This window comes from Anopheles funestus, chromosome 2RL (assembly GCF_943734845.2).
Source record: "Anopheles funestus chromosome 2RL, idAnoFuneDA-416_04, whole genome shotgun sequence".
NCBI lineage: Eukaryota > Metazoa > Arthropoda > Insecta > Diptera > Culicidae > Anopheles > Anopheles funestus.
In genome coordinates this window covers 72,391,524-72,407,837 of record NC_064598.1, presented here as the reverse complement: position 1 = coordinate 72,407,837, position 16,314 = coordinate 72,391,524, and the positions used below count along the sequence as shown (strand labels likewise).

The following is a 16,314-nucleotide window of genomic DNA, read 5'->3' as shown; positions in this document are numbered from 1 at the left end:
TACAGAAAAAGGTCACCCAATCGAACAAATCGCTACCGTTCGAGTAGGTCGGTTTTCAAGCCAGCTCATTCAGGCAGATGAGGTACCCGGTGATTCCAAAAAGGTCATAAATTACTGCGTCACTGAGCCGATTTCTTTCGCCTTTCGTCCTGGCACTTCACCACCAAAGGTGCACCTTCTAGGATAAGCACCCGCCGGCTAAAGAAGCCACGACAGTTATCCATATCGCACCACCCGCTAATGTACACGACGAACCTCTGGATATTTCCCCCCCAAGCTAAACGTCACTCGAGACAATGGTCGCACACTTCATGGATTCTGCAAATGGGCTGTGGAAATGCGAGTCGCTTATCGGACGAAGCTTTGCCGCAGTGCAATACCTGCCCTCAACCGGCGTAGAATTTTGGCAACGATCAAGATAAGTTTGTTCTAGCTGGTCAACCGTATCCAATAATAGGAAAGGAAACACGAGCCTGACAAAGTCTACCCAAAAACCGAGGCAGGATTGCGGTGGACAAACGTTTAAGGCATCAACCGGTTTTTGGGGAGGTCGTTGGCGTTCTTGGGCAAACGGGCTTGTGTCTATATCGTAAATTGGGCTATCTCAAGCCTGTATTTAAAGCATGTTGATGTGCGATGGACACCATTGCTACATTTTTGGATCTGGCCCGTTAAGAGCTTTGACTGGTTGCTTTGTGACTTTGTGTTTTGCTGTGGCGTGTGGTACGGAAAGAACAGAAACACATGTTGTGGCAGCATCTTTTGCATAATTTAAAGGAAGAACATGTGTGAAGGAGAAACCAGAACTGTTGATAACTAGTTTTACACCAACACCGAAAGGGTACGGGACCCGTTGGCTTCACTTTCCATTCGCTTTGACCGTTATGCATTTGCACACAACTTGTGTGGCCAACTCTCCAAAACTACGCAAAGTTACGTGAGCGTGCGATATTACTGTTTCTATCGCAAACAAACTTTGGGTAGAGAAATACGAAAATCGGGCCGTTTTTTTTTTTTTGAAAAAAAATAGTTTCTCCATTGGGTTTACTTTTTCATAACTATCTTGTTACACAAACGACCCTTTTGCCCTACAAAGTATGTGGTTAATCGGAAAACGGAAGTACTTCAGGGTGTACCCACAGAGAATATTTTTCATTACGAGTATTTCCGAATAATCCTACAGCGAAGTATCGGCACTTACGCAGTGTAGCCCAAATGAAGATGAGAAAAGTTTTTGACTATCTCTTTATCATCTATGCTCATTAACAGCAAAAACTGCCGTGCGTTCTGCGAGCTTTTTATTTAAAAATCAAATCAAAATTTAATCAATACTAATGTTGTAGCTATAGTTCGAAAACTCAATAAACTCTCAAGAATTAATTAGTTTCAACATGAAGTTCTTTTTCCAAAATTGTATTTTATTCGCACGTTGTAACATCATTCATTGGAACGTTATGGAACGAAGATGTTAAGAAAACTGGATTTTTAAATACAAAAATAGCAAAATGATGATGCCATTGAACGAACGAGTTGTTTATACCTATGAATAAGCGACAAATAAAGAAGCCAAGGGGGTTGTGACATGAACATGATCGGATCACGAACCATGCGAGTCGGTATTCGCTAAGCCCGGGTAAAGCAATAAATTCCTGACTCATCCTCAATCAGGCTCATTATAAATGAGCGTTTCTTGCATATTGGAGATTGTCGAGTGTATATTGTCCTTCTTCATAAAAATTACACGAAGGTTTTTTATCCCGGATGAGACTACGTAGCATTCTCCCAAACGAGAAACGATAACGATCTTTATTAGTTGGCGAATAGAGCAATGTCGTGATGTCGTCTATGCTAACCTTCAGTCCTTTGTTGAAGGAAATATATGAACAAAAGCTTGAGATTTTTTTAATAACCGTGAACATAAATATCATACTTAACAATTAATAAGGCTTACGTAAATATTTTTTTTAAATAAATTTTATTTAAATTTCTGTTAGTATTCAAAAGATTTATTTAAAAAATGAAATAATATAATTGTTAGCCATTGTACAAAAAACATGTATATAGGTAGATAAGGAAACAATATCAATTAACACTAGAACTACCAAGCGTTAGTTCATTCGTTGTTAATTTCCGAGCAATTTCAAAGTTTTGGAGTATATTTTACTGTTTATTGGAGATCATACTATAGAATGTATATTTAGAACTCTTCAACTGAAGGATTTTTGAATCCCAAAAAATTATGTGATGAAATTGAAGCGTTCCAGTCAAAATGACTGGTCCGGTAGTTCTATTGTTACATTTTTGAATGATGATAGCCAATAACAACTTTCAAACATGTTCTATAATGCTATAATTCATCCTCATAATAAACACATCGCATCGAATATCAGTCCTTTTCCGAAAAAGACCCCTGTTTATGGTCAAACTTTGTGTGTTTTCTTGATGTATTTGTTGAACGGACCCGGTAAATTATTAATGAAAATGACAAACAACTAAAATTGCGTCATACCAGCTGTGTCCCAAATGGGATATGTAAGCACGAACTGCAACCTCTATGTTCCGTGTGGGATTTTGGACAAACAGTTTACCTTCAGTAACTCGATTGCTACTACTCGCGACCCCGTGTGATCATCGCTTCAGCTGACAGCCAATCTTACATATCAATAAATGATTCTGACTGGGCTGTGTGATAAACCCTTTTCGCAGAACATCGCTTAGTCTGTGACCGCCGGGCTAGATATCCAGAACTAGATCTCGCAAAGATAATTATTCACGAGTTATGTGGACGTAGCAATGAATTATATTATCATCTTTTGGATAGTAACCTTCAATCTGGTGGAAGGGTACCGGTTTTGAGTAATTATTTTAAACATTTAAACCTTCCAGCATAAAATGTCATGTAGCACTTGCGTGAACACATTTTACTGAACGCAACACCATCGCTTGAAGGTGAAAAAAAAAAACATTTATTTCTTGTACTCTATGTTGGTAGGGTATTGAGCAATTTTTGCATCGCTTTGTCTGGCATGCAAACTATCCAAAATGACAGTTGGGTTGATGGACACGCAATCGTGCTGCATGACAGAAGTTGGCTCAACTAAGATTGACCTCCGATTGCATGGATACAATTCCTCGTGCTACTGACTAAAAATACGCATCGTGACAACTTACAAAAAGCGAAAAAGAAAAGATATACCGGAAACAACTATAATTGCACACATTAATTGTTGTCAAGCAAATATGCGAGAAAAGACCTTTGTTCTTTAACTTAACATGAAGACAAATTGAAAAAAAAACAAGACAAACAAGCGGCACAAAAATATGTTCATCATCTGAGTAATATTGTCGGTGCCTGGGAAAACAGTATGTACAAAAACTCCATTAAAAATATCTATCCCGTTCAACACATACTTGATCAGAGTGTTTGAACAGCTAGGTGATTGTGGCAGTGTCCTCTTTCCGAAGCAAACATCACCCATCTCACCTTGAGATGCTACACTAGTTCAAGGGCTGCGTCGCAAGCCACAAGAGCATCAACGGCATCAACGTAAAAGTAGCGCACGCTCTCTGGGTAAAAGCGGCAACAAAAAAATGGCACTTCTTGATTGATGAATCCACAGGTGGTTTACGGTTGATTTTGTACAACGAATCCGTTTGCCCAACAGATTATTCTAAGGGTGATTGATTGGAAATTATTATTCATTGCAAAGCGTTGATTACTCGAAGCTGTTAGAAACTTAATAGCATTTTATATTGCGAGAAAAAAGTGTGTGTATACATTTACTGGAGGATGCAATAAGCGTTTAAAAAATGGAAATATTATTTTCTATTTTCTTATTAATACTTAACGCATGCTTTGAATAATGACGGTGTGCAAATGGTGGACGAAAGCAAACGATCACACAAAACATTTTAATTTTTATGAAATGCTTGTAGTTAATTGACTAAAAATCGTGCCAATGAAACATGCCAAACCATAGTAAAATATTATCGTTTGTAGTTTAACAATGTTCTATTTGTAATAAATTATATTTGTGCAGTTATCATTACTACGCAATTGATACGTATTACTATCCGTACTCTGGCAGAACCAAAGTTCCAGAACAAGTTTGTTGAACCTTCACAATCCGAATTTTTCGGCGCAATATGTTACTCAGTACTTTAAGCAAATGGGAAATTATTGCGCAAAACAACAATTGGAAAATTAAAGGCAGCCTATCAAAATCTACATTTCCTTCCAAAACTGGCAGGTAAATGGGCATACGTTCGAAGAGAAGGTGTTGGAGTGTAGCGCACTTCCGTCCAATATTTCAATCTCGATTATTTCTCACTTCATTATTTTTCGGTGCCGAGAATCATTTTCCACCACACCCGGAAGCAGCTGAAATCGGCCAGATTGTTTTCACCCAGCTGGTGAAGTCGTTTCAACTAATCTTTGCCTGGTCTGGTGCAGTCTGATGCTTATTGAAATGAAAGCAAGCATTGTTTCTGCTTCAGAACGAACCACGAAACGGAGCTGAATGCTGAAATTTCTAAAATAGGTACACAGATGAAACAGTAACGAAAAAGCCAATCCACTACCAATGGCAACGAAGCAATTGTTTCACTGTACGGTTCCGGAATAAACAAAACTCGTGCGTTTGGTAGCTGCCGAAAGGGAAACACCCAAAGTAAGATAAATGAAATTATCAACATGATTATGCAACAGCATTTGGAGCCTCCGTACAACAGATGTTCTTTATCGTAGTATAATTGTTGTAATTAATTTTCGCGCAGCCTCGTTATTATCTTCGTACATTGAGCTAGATCTTGATCTGGGAGGGTGGAAATAAAACTTTATAAAAAATGTTTGTAAACTATAACAAATGCAAGCAATTTTACAAAACCTTACGATAATCGATAAATAGAAACGTAAAATAAATTAAAATATTTTTTTTTATTTAAATTGATCCGATTTGCCTCGCTTTATACTATATGTAAGGTTAAAAAAAATGCAAATCATGATTTGCAATTATACAAAATATTCTTTATTGAATAAAAAATAACAAAAACATTTTTTATAGAACAAATACAAGAAGCGGAAGAAAAAAAGTAAAGATTTATGCAAGTAATACTATTAATGAGAAACTGATGGATAGTAAACATCAATCAATGAAAGCAATCAGATCACAAACGAAAACAAATTTTCGACAAGTAATTTTTTCTAATAAGCTAATTATATTTAGCATCACCCTCTCTCATTTGTTTGGAGGAATGACCAAGACAAAAAGTAATGAAGTTGAAAAAAAAATTGAAAGTACTTGTGGTACGACCAATTGAAAGCAAAGCATACATTGTACACTTTTTTTTGCTAAAAATGTCAGCTTTATGAGTTATTGAGCTTGTTTTCAATTAAGATTCACCCCCAATTACAACATAATAGCGGGTAAGCTTGTATATTTAAACTAATGATCATAAGGGTGGAATAGCCGTCCTATATACGCGGTGTCCATAGTGTATTATATTCAACAAACAATGATTTTGACACAATGCGAAAATTCATGCTACGAGAATTCTCAAGGTAGAGTTTAGTGCAGTGAAGTAAAATCTTATTCAATAGCAACAAAAGGTCAGAGGAAATGCTATCATTTACAATAGGATTAGCAGATACTTAACCGAAGAGTCTATCGATACATTTGCTATGATATTTGCTTCTCTCATTGTGTTGTGAAGGTTAGTTTGGATCGTTTTTCATATCGTATAGGTACATCTCTCTTACGGTAACAATAAACTAAAGCCGCCAGGAGAATAATGCCTTTGCATTCCCCAAGAGCCGATGGAATCATATTTCCTTATTACCCCAGCTTTTGCTACATCGTTCTACGGTAACCTGGAGTATATAAATGGTATTATTTACGAAAATCTGTCCAAGAAAGATTCTACGTGTGAAACATGGTCACCATTCAAGGTAGAACATGTGCAACAGGAAGATACGAGGCACACTCATAATGTGCAAATCTTTATTGATTTCGGACGTTTGACGATATGGAACGATCGAATATAAGTAATGTTACTTTCAGGATATAAATTACACACATTCAATACATTATCATACGTATGAAAACACATGAATTGTTGTGTGTTAAATGGGTGTAGATTAGAATCAGTTTTATTCTAGAAAAACAACAGAGGAAACTGTTAATGTTTTATACTAAGAAGTTAAGTATATGTACAAATAAAAATATAAATTGTAAATATTGTAAAATATTGCATCACATGATGGCCTTATAGATTTTTGTTTGATAATGGAATTCAAACAAAGCACTCGTAACGAATACTTTAATACATCGATTTTACAAGAAAAAGGCCTGCGAGCAATAGGGGTTTAACGCACACATATCTTGTAAAAAAGGTCAAAAAGTTCTCCAGCACCATTTACTTAAGTCACGCTCCGTACGGTGCTACACGATTGGTCAACATGTCGCATTCCAGCGTTGGATACACTGGCAACGTCGGTGACGAGAGACGACGTCGTCGTCGAAATAAATTGTTTTTACCAAAGATCAGAAGTCAATTGCCGGCTAGAATTAAACGATCTTTCCTGCACCACCGAGTCACGTCGGTGCCATTAAACAAAATTTCAACCATCGGAACCATTTGGTGACTTGGTGATACAACATTTGACCTTCTATAAATCATGCGTTCTACCGATGTGTGTCGCATTGATTGGTAAAATTAAAAATAATCGTATTAACGAGATGAAAGGGGAAAAAACGATGTCAAACTTTTTTCAAACATAAACTCCCATATAAATCGTTTGTTTTACGGAATGAGCAGAATTTAGCTTTGTGATTAACGTTTGCATTTTTATGACAAACTCCTTTATTATTTTTTTTATTATAACTACATGACTCTCAAATATATGTAGAATACTCTTACCCAATGTCAATGGCATGGGAATTGGTAGTAAAAAATTGTCGACCACAATTATGATGATGAGCGGCTTCACCATTAAAGCAAGCACTAGGTATTAATTTTAAAGCAGTTTGAATTTGACATTTTAAGCTGAATGCAAGCTCAACTGTAACTGCGATTCAATTGCCTTCGCATCGATTTACTTATGCAAAATTATCAGCTTAAATCAATAAATAACTCTTGAAAAGCAAACAATAATATGCCCCACGCTTCCGGAGGCGATAAATTATCGTATCTGTACCGATTGCTTTTGCAAAAACCGACCCGTCTGTGTGGTGCAATACGAAACGTACAAATGGTGTTGTGGCAAAAGTGATTACGTCGGTTTGCAATAATCGTACCGATCGATAACTCTTACACATCAATTAAAGTAATAAAAATATAATAATAACATGAAACTATAATCTTTTCGACTTTTGAACAATTTTAAACATTATTCTCATGTTGACCGTATAACGTAGTCTTAGGTTTACTAAATGAAAACTTTATCAAACTCAATTTTAGCTCAATCAACTCGAAGACTATAACTGTATTTTTGGATATATGAGCAATGATGTTGAACACGATAATACGTACCATAAACATACAGACTATCATCATTAGCACAACACATTTTTCTTCTGCGTGTTGTAATTGAACCAAGTTGAGCAACAAAACTGCTAGAAAGTTACGATCAATGTAGGCATTATAGAGAAAAATAGCACAGCCAAAACAGGTCAAGAGATTACAGTCCTAAGTGCTCAAACTCAGCAGATACGAGAGGGACGAGCGCAGTATATAGTGGGTTAAGTGCAATGTCATCAGTTATGCTAATGGTCGGTCCTTCGTTAAGTTTTATGGGCTACTGATCTTTAGGTTTTTGTTTTCTCGTTACTCTCTTAAGGCGTTCCGTGCTCTGGTTTCTTTTTTGTTTTTGGCCATTTTGTTGCTTTATAATGAGAATGTAGACATGGTTGCAAATAAAATAGAAAAATACCTTGTTGTTAAATAGTACGTAAAAAAACTTTAATATGACGTCATACTTTAGAATGAAGTCGCATCATTCTTTTAAAAAATAAAAATTATTGAAATTTTAAATATTTCAATTTACCAAACTAACTGAATATTGAGCCCAAATACTTCAAACAGTTGAACGATCGAACACCATTTTGGGTCAAAGAAATATACAAACATATGTTCTACCCCAGCAATAAAATGGTGATGCAAATGACGTCCATTTTCCAGTAGACAACGCAACTTACCACCGTCAACAAGCAACATCGCGCGGTCATTCAACGAATTCGGCCGATGGTTGGACGATGGTCTAGCAGCCAGGGTCGATGGTTCATGCCGATGTGTACGGAACGCGACGTCCGACGTAATGAAATTTTGTTTATTATCTAATAAATAACTTCGCACCAACTGTTGGAAGCTGTGTGGCCGGTCCCAACCGGTCACCAAACGAGCGTAACATGGGTGCGTTGACGAAGGGAAGCATTACGCAGACAGTCAGACAGATCTAGCGTCGTCCGACAGCTAGACGGACCAGCCGGTCGGCCGGCCATAATGCTTCGGTCAATCCGGATTTTCCTGTGCCGTACGTACATGGTCGAAACCACCAAAAACGATACTTATGACGCGTATGTTAGCGCCACCGCTATAAGCCACCTTCTTCCCGTGCATCGTTTCGAACAGATTATGATTCTTCCCTGAAACCAGCTGGACGGAAGTGGAAGCGTGGCGAATTTTCTCACTTCCTGACATACGCGTTGAAGCGCACCGATATGCCCACACATACACCACTCGTCGAACGCACAACGCTTGCCGGCACAACGCTTACGGTTGGTTTAGTTTTTCATTCATCCGCTATAATTTACGGACACGATGATGGGAAGCTGCACGCTCCAAAACTGTCACCAATCGCTCCAACGGCACAACGTGATTGAGTGAACGTCTTACGCTTGACCTTTTGGGTTGTTACTAAATTACAGCACTGCAAGAGTGAGTGCATCAATGCGCATGCTATGGGCATGTCCAAATTACCCCAAACACTGAAGGACGTCTAACGTAACAGCTGACCTCACATACAGGCATATAGAACGTTAGCACCATTGCACGAGGAAAATTATCATGTCGTGCCAAACCGATAACCATACGTTCGTCTACGTCAAGCACCATTTCGCTCACTTTTGTGTAATGGGCTTCAACAAAATGTACTGAACGTGAGCCAAAAGGTTATTTTGTTTGATGACGTATTTGCGTTTCCAGTGTAGAACCACACCTAACACAACAGTAAGTCAAACAAATGTTTCTAAACTAGAACAGCTTGAAAATGCTTGATTGCAGAGGAGATCTTACGGCATTTCAGATACTTGAACAATGTTTGAATTATCCGCTTCATTCTTTCTTCTAAGGAAATATATATCATATATTTAAACTTTTCTATTATTTCTCTGATTTCAAGTTAAAATATATCTTACTGCGAGCAAAAGAACAGCGTATCACGGATGACACGGCCGTAGTTGTTGAATCGCTCAACACCGCGGTTGACACAGGTCACGATCTCAGGCAGCAGATTATCATCCAGATCGAAAATAGCTTGGAGAACGCGCTCCAGGCTGGGTTGGGTAATTCTGGTGAAATAGTCGTACTTATCGTTAATCTGATCTCCAACAATAGCCGAAATCTGTTCAGTGTAGTCAATCGCATTCCAGTCAATAAATCCACGGACAACGATGTTCTGCAGTTCCGTCGACGCAACCTGGGCAGCTTCCAGAGCAGCATGGACGTCAGCAGTACGCGACGTAATCTGAACGTTGGCTTGACTGGCGCAACGCGACAAAGCCTGTCCGACCCAATCGATTTCAATTTCCCAGTTTGCGACAGCTACGTTAACGCAGGTGGCAGGGGCCGAGGATTCCCCAACGAATTCTTCCGTATCCTCGCGGATCTGTTCGACCTCCTCGAGAGCTTCGTTCATGCGGGCGATAAGCTGACGGTTCAGTTCGACCAGCTGGTCACTCATCGAGAAGCGAACATTGTCGAACGTTCCTTCCATCAACTGGTGGATAGCTTCCGCTTGATATTGGATCTCCAGCAGGTACTCCACGAACTCTTCTTGGCTTTGGGCCAGAGTCTACACAAGAACGAAATAACCAAGAACCAAATAAACACCATCGTCTAAAATTGGAAAGAATCCTTACGAAACACTCACTTGACCAGCCAGGGCCAACAGCAAACACACGAACAAACTCTTCATGATTTCTGATTTACTTTTAGTGCCTTTCAGCGTTTTAGTTCCACCTCGGAGACCGACTGCTTTCAAACTAATCCAATCCACGTCGCACAATGCGGTTTAAAGGCTGCTCCCATTGACCGGATATCGTTTGAAACTGACCGATACGATCGGCCGACCGTCTTATCACCGGCACAGCAATCGTGAAGCATTTTTACAAATTCTGTTGACCCACCAATTTGTGCCCTTAATTTAATCTCTTTATCTGTTGCCGCCTTTGCACCTTCTTCCTGCTCATACACACTCAGGTGGCATGTGGCACATGCATTGCAAGTGGTTGACATCGAATGCCGTGTTATCATCATCTTCTTTTCGGAACAGCCTCATACCTTGGAGTCCTTCCGATCTGCCTTAATCATGTCGAACACCCGCCGCTGATTAGGAAACGGTTACCTTTCTATGAGAAGGTGGTCTGCTTGTCTAATCGTTCTCACATTATTGGCAGATAGTACAAGAAACATACGTCGATACGCGCAAACAGTACAGATAAATAAAGTAATATAGGGTGGTATTAAGATAATTGCGCTTTATCGGCAGAAAGACTAATGACGAGACAATTTTCGTTTCCTCGTGCTTGCATATGCACGAACGAGAAGTTTCAATTACCAGCCTTCTCTTTCGGAATCGCCAAAGACCAACATACCAGGGCCAAGGAATCTTACAACTTTTTTTTTTACCAAAATCACAAGATTAATATTGCGTCAATGAGATGATAACCTTCCGAGAAGGAAAAAAAAGCTTATGTAATGAACGTTGTTAATCCCGAATCAGCCGATACTTCCCTAAATCTTCACATGGAGAGTAGGAAAGCCAAATTGGAAGGAATTATACTGAAGGGAAGGAACTGCACGATTGAGAAAATTAAACTCACGATTCGATCAGAACTCAAGGCTGTTTGAATGTAGTTCGATGGAGGACAGTGCAATTTATATGAATTGAGGATGCGTAGATAACAATCGCTTCGATATATTTCTGGTCTACACAAGCAGACTTAAACTTCTGGAAAATGGTATCTCAAATATGAAAATTTACATAAAACAGTGGGATTGATACTGATAAATATAAGATATACTTTTCTTATTACTCATATATACGGAAGTACTCAAATATAGAAAATAAGGATAACGTCCAGAAAAGCATACACAACAACATGCGTTGAATAATACAGGTAAAAAGCCACGTCAGATTCAATTTTTCTAGGGCTAAATTGCAGATTTGTACTGATAAACTGTTGTTAACAGTTTTATTACTTCCTCAATATTAAGGCAGCAGATAAGAAACAGCTGCCAATATCGTTGACTTAAATTGTATGAACCCTGTGTTCCGGATAGTGACATAATTTGATGAAATGGTCAAAAAATCCAATTTCTTATACATAAAATCAGGTTCATTCAGGTACAGGGGAATAAAATAGAGGAGCCAGAAAAGACACATCAAGACCTTCGTGGTTGTTCTAGTCTCTACGCTAGCCACTAGATACGAAGACAAGCAGATAAAAATTACAATTTGCACAAATCCTCTTCCGATGTATTTCGAAACAGCTAGCTACGGTTTAGGTGATATTACTATTATAACACACTTGAATAACGACATGAAATCTAATGTTGTACCGTTAAGCCTTTGTTTTGCTGGATTTGTATTGCGCACAAAATTAGCGACAAGCTATGAGTAGCTTCCACTTACTGGCCACAGAAGAACAGCGTATCACGGACGACACGACCGTAGTTGTTGAATCGCTCAACACCGCGGTTGACACAGGTCACGATCTCAGGCAGCAGATTTTCATCCAGATCGTCGATTCCCTCCAGAACGCGCTCCAAATTTGGCCGGGTAATTCTGACGAAGTAGTCCTCTCGGTTTTCAATTTGATCTCCAACAATTACCGATAGCTGCTCATCGCTATCGATCGCATTCCAGTCAATGAATCCACGGACCACGATGTTCTGCAACTCGGTCGACGCAATCTGAGCGGCTTCCAGAGCAGCATGGACGTCAGCAGTACGCGACGTAATCTGAATGTTGGCTTGACTGGCGCAACGCGAAAAAGCTTCTCCGACCAATTCGATCTCATTTTCCCAGTTGGCGACGGCTACATTAACGCAGGCGGCAGGGGCCGATGACTCCCCAACGAATTCTTCCGTATCCTCGCGGATCTGTTCGACCTCCTCGAGAGCTTCGTTCATGCGGGCGATCAGCTGACGGTTCAGTTCGACCAGCTGGTCACTCATCGAGAAGCGAATATTATCGAACGTATCTTCCATCATCTCATGAACCGCTTCCGCTTGGCTCTGTATCTCCAGCAGGTATTCCAAGAACTCATTCTCGCTCTGAGCTAGAGACTAAACGTTCCGGGTAGGTTAATTATCGTTCAACACTGCCGTTTTCACACACTTTCTTACCTGACCAGCCAGGGCCAACAGCAAACAAACGAACAAACTCTTCATTTTGAACAATTCTTAAGGTTTCCACCGATCAGTATGTCAGTCGCACGCACTCTCCGCGAAACTACTGCTTTGGTTAGCTTGCGTTAATCAATTTATTGATTCGTTGGATTGCGTTTAAATAAGATCCGTTATCTTACGATTAAGTTTCTGCTTACCATTCAAAACTTTTTCTGTTTTATAGCACCATCGTCATACCGGAGAGGTCAAGATTATAAAATCCGCCTCACATTTTCGACGATAAGCCCATCCAGCGGAAAATGTTTACGCTCAAAACATTACGTGTGTGTGCAACATTACGTACGTTCTGCCACCATATTTATCATATTTCATTATTGTGTGTAATTCGGAACCTGCTACCGTGGATAAGGAACGGCCTCGTGAAAAAAGATTAGCTCAAACCTTGCGTTCGTATCAGTGTAGTACAGTGTAGGGGTTGGCAGGTGGTCAGGAAATGTAAAGCATACATCCTATCTTATCGCATCCTCCGGGTACGGGCCTATTAGATTGGAGTTTAATTTATCAACTGATGTAGCAACATTTAATCAAACACAGGTAATTGATTAATTGATTGATTTTCAAACGATCATCGCCGATCAAGTGAGCAACGCAATGATGCATCAAAATTCCGAAGTACCGCAGCATATGCTTGCCCGGGCTATACTTGCCCAAACAAGTACATATAATGTCCTGTACCAGGTGAAAGTTATGCGCTGTGCGTTCATCCGTCGAGTGAAGTTTAACTCTCATAAACCAGTTCCGACAGCTGCTTGCGTAACGCCCAATCACATAATTACAGCTACGCATAACCTTGACACTGAGATGGTGATCCTCCTTGTGATACCAACGTAACCAGTCTTTAAAAGTGCATTTTCACTGCCAGAAACGGCACACCATGAATGTGACACGGTAAGCGTGTTAATCGGTGTTTTGCCGTTAACACGATTGTATTCAAACGTTATTAGTGGACACAAAGGCCAAAATCTGCACGTTCGCATACGAACTAAGCACTTTAGCCGGACGGTTTCAGTTGTCGGTTTTCCTGTGTGGTCATCCTCCATGCTTGACATGCATTTATTCACGGCTACTGCATATGATTTGCATTCATTAAGACCCATCGACTATGCTAGCAAAAATATCGCTGTCAAACGGAGGCACGGCGGTGTGTCGCTACGAAAACAGAAACCTTCCCTCCCCGGAGAAGATGAACTTCTAATATGTGTATGCAGATGGGTTTTGCGAGCGAGTACATACCGATGGCTGGCCGCGCAAAATTATCCGAAAAAAGATGAAAGATGAAGATCGCGATACACTTTATAGGGGTAATTAAAATTTAATAGGTTCGTGCTACATTTTTATGCGCTAATTATAGACGGGGGTGCTGCCCAGTGAAGTAAGGAAAGTTCGAAAAAAGTGCAGTTTGCATAGTGATTTTGAACTGAATGTCATTCAATACTATTTCCGTGATTTGAACGTTAAAAAATGTGTTACTCTTTAACTATCAAATATTTTTTCGAAATTCTCCTAACGTCTTAACTTTCCTTAACTACAGCTTTTCGTATGCTTCAGTTTGCATGTAAACTTGTTAAACTTTTAAAAATATTGTTTTCAAATATTATCATCTTTTTATTAACATTTGTAACGTTTTTTTGCACTGACGTTTACATATCACACGTACGATAATATAATTTACATAATTATTCCATTTCAACTTTACTACTCGTTTTACACTTGATCGTAATCCAATCTGCCATGGTGGCTGAAATCCATTTCAACACTCTCTTGCTCACTCTCTCTCTCTCTTAATCTGATTTTTGTTTTATGCTAATTTTAGGGTGCGAGCGCGAAAAATGTGTATTCGATGATAGTTATGTATTTTTCCCGGTTCAGCGCATGGAAGCTGTGCGTGAATCGAGTGCGAATAGATTGATGAGTGTTGTGAATGGATGGAGAATATAAACGAATCGTAATTAATACAAATGTGTAGATTTTTCTCTCTCTCTCTCTTTCTCTATCTATCGTATATCTTCGCTCCGGAACAGTTCTATCCCGAAACGGATGGTAGTTCTAACGATGTGCTGTGAGACAGTTTTATGATTTCCAAGTGACAGACATAACGATTATGATCGCCGTAGCAATCAACGACTGGATTGAACGGCGACAAGCGAGCGAACAAAGCTAGGGAAGATTGTTTCTTCTGTTTGGTCGATTGATGAAGTCATTACTGGGTTGTTCATCATTTTTCCTAACACAAGCACAGGAAGACAGACCAACAAATTATGTACGGAGATGGTATAAACGATGTCAACAAACTGAACAGATAAATTTACAATCAAACGATACTTCATTTTTTCTTTTCACCTATCAACAACGCTTAAAGTGATGATAAGTAAAAATTTTGTATTGCTGAGAAAATGTTCCAGAAATTTCAAAAATGGACACTATTTCAATCCTTTGCTTAATTCAGCTTGAAAACAGTATACTGCGGAAAATGTAACCATCGCCTTTACGTAACTACACAGCGGATGCATTCCATCCCATGGTTCCCTACACAGCTAACGCATTTTGGGAACTCAAGAACGCAAAAAGGGTGATCCCTTCCCTCCCCCGATAAAGGGATTTGAAGGACTTAATTCCTGTTCGGACGCCCAAAACACCTTTTCGCATGGACAAACTTTTCGCTTATGTCTACCGCTACCGGTGCGTCGATCCGAAATAGGATCATTGCCCTGGGGTGGATTGTGGAAAACTCATACTTTAACTACGCGATCGCCGAAGGTGGTGAGTGTGTGTTTCGCACGTTACAATACACTGTGAGACCCACACCAGCGGGTCTCGGAGGAAAGGTTTGGTATTTCGAAGCAGCGGAATGTGCTGTTTAGCCCGCGTGCTGCCAAATGCGAAATAACTCGGTGATGCCTTGAGTATGCGGTTCGTGATGAGAAACGCCGCATATACGGAGTTAGTGAAATTTTTCACATAACCCTACCAAAAAGTGGTACTTCTGCACATGTTGGTTGTGTGCGAAAGAGCCTTCCACTCAGCACACTATTCAACCCGACCGCTCAACTTTGAAACCCACTTGGAACAAATCATGGACACAACTTTAGCTTTAGGATATTCGGTGGAAGAAATTTCTTCGTCCCAAATTCGCTTCAATTTAGCTTTTTGCTCCAAAACTCACGCATAGAGTAAAGCACATAAAATCCAAAATATTCTAGTTGAAAAGAGTCTTCTCACGAAATACACCAGACATAATGAGAAAATGCTCATAGTGATTTATTCAATTACAAAATACTGTAGATCATAAAATGCAAAGTTACTTTCACATAAAATTATATATTTTTTTGTATTTTAACACATGTTTTCCGTTGTTTTGTATTTATTAATCAAAAGTCATAATAATGTCGGAATACAGCCTAACTTTTTCTTCACAAAAAAAAAGTCATAAAAGTCAGTCACGCCGTTACTTACTTAAATTTCTCATATATCAGGTAAAAGGGAAGATTATAGCTTTATACATCAGACGTAAAGTTTACCTGTAAAATAAAAAAATAAAAATAAAGCATTTAGTATATGTTCATTGAAAAAAAACAACAACAATACGATCATTGTAAAAAAAAATGAACTTTTAAATTAAAGCAA

At 39.1% G+C, this 16,314-nt stretch overlaps 3 protein-coding genes across 18 annotated transcripts in view; all 3 read right to left on the bottom strand.

Moving 5' to 3' along the window:
* LOC125762523 (pseudouridylate synthase RPUSD2-like) overlaps positions 1–16,314 on the bottom strand; it is a 185,632-nt gene that overhangs the window by 54,644 nt on the left and 114,674 nt on the right. The window lies entirely within an intron of this gene.
* Positions 9,365–11,265, bottom strand: LOC125762540 (uncharacterized). Its single transcript, XM_049424737.1, has 2 exons — positions 10,148–11,265; positions 9,365–10,069 (listed from the first exon to the last, which is right to left on the bottom strand). The coding sequence occupies exons 1-2, from the start codon at positions 10,190–10,192 to the stop codon at positions 9,410–9,412; spliced, it is 705 nt and encodes a 234-aa protein (XP_049280694.1). The 5' UTR covers positions 10,193–11,265; the 3' UTR covers positions 9,365–9,409.
* On the bottom strand, positions 11,647–16,187 carry LOC125762539 (uncharacterized). Its single transcript, XM_049424736.1, has 2 exons — positions 12,628–16,187; positions 11,647–12,567 (listed from the first exon to the last, which is right to left on the bottom strand). Exons 1-2 carry the CDS (start codon positions 12,670–12,672, stop codon positions 11,908–11,910), a joined length of 705 nt encoding a protein of 234 aa, XP_049280693.1. The 5' UTR covers positions 12,673–16,187; the 3' UTR covers positions 11,647–11,907.

Coding starts and splice junctions, on each gene's coding strand:
- LOC125762540 (XM_049424737.1), bottom strand. CDS start 10,192: ATGAAGAGTTTGTTCGTGTGTTTGCTGTTGGCCCTGGCTGGTCAA. Junction 10,070..10,147: donor TGTTGGCCCTGGCTGGTCAA/GTGAGTGTTTCG, acceptor GTTCTTGTGTAG/ACTCTGGCCCAAAGCCAAGA.
- LOC125762539 (XM_049424736.1), bottom strand. CDS start 12,672: ATGAAGAGTTTGTTCGTTTGTTTGCTGTTGGCCCTGGCTGGTCAG. Junction 12,568..12,627: donor TGTTGGCCCTGGCTGGTCAG/GTAAGAAAGTGT, acceptor CGGAACGTTTAG/TCTCTAGCTCAGAGCGAGAA.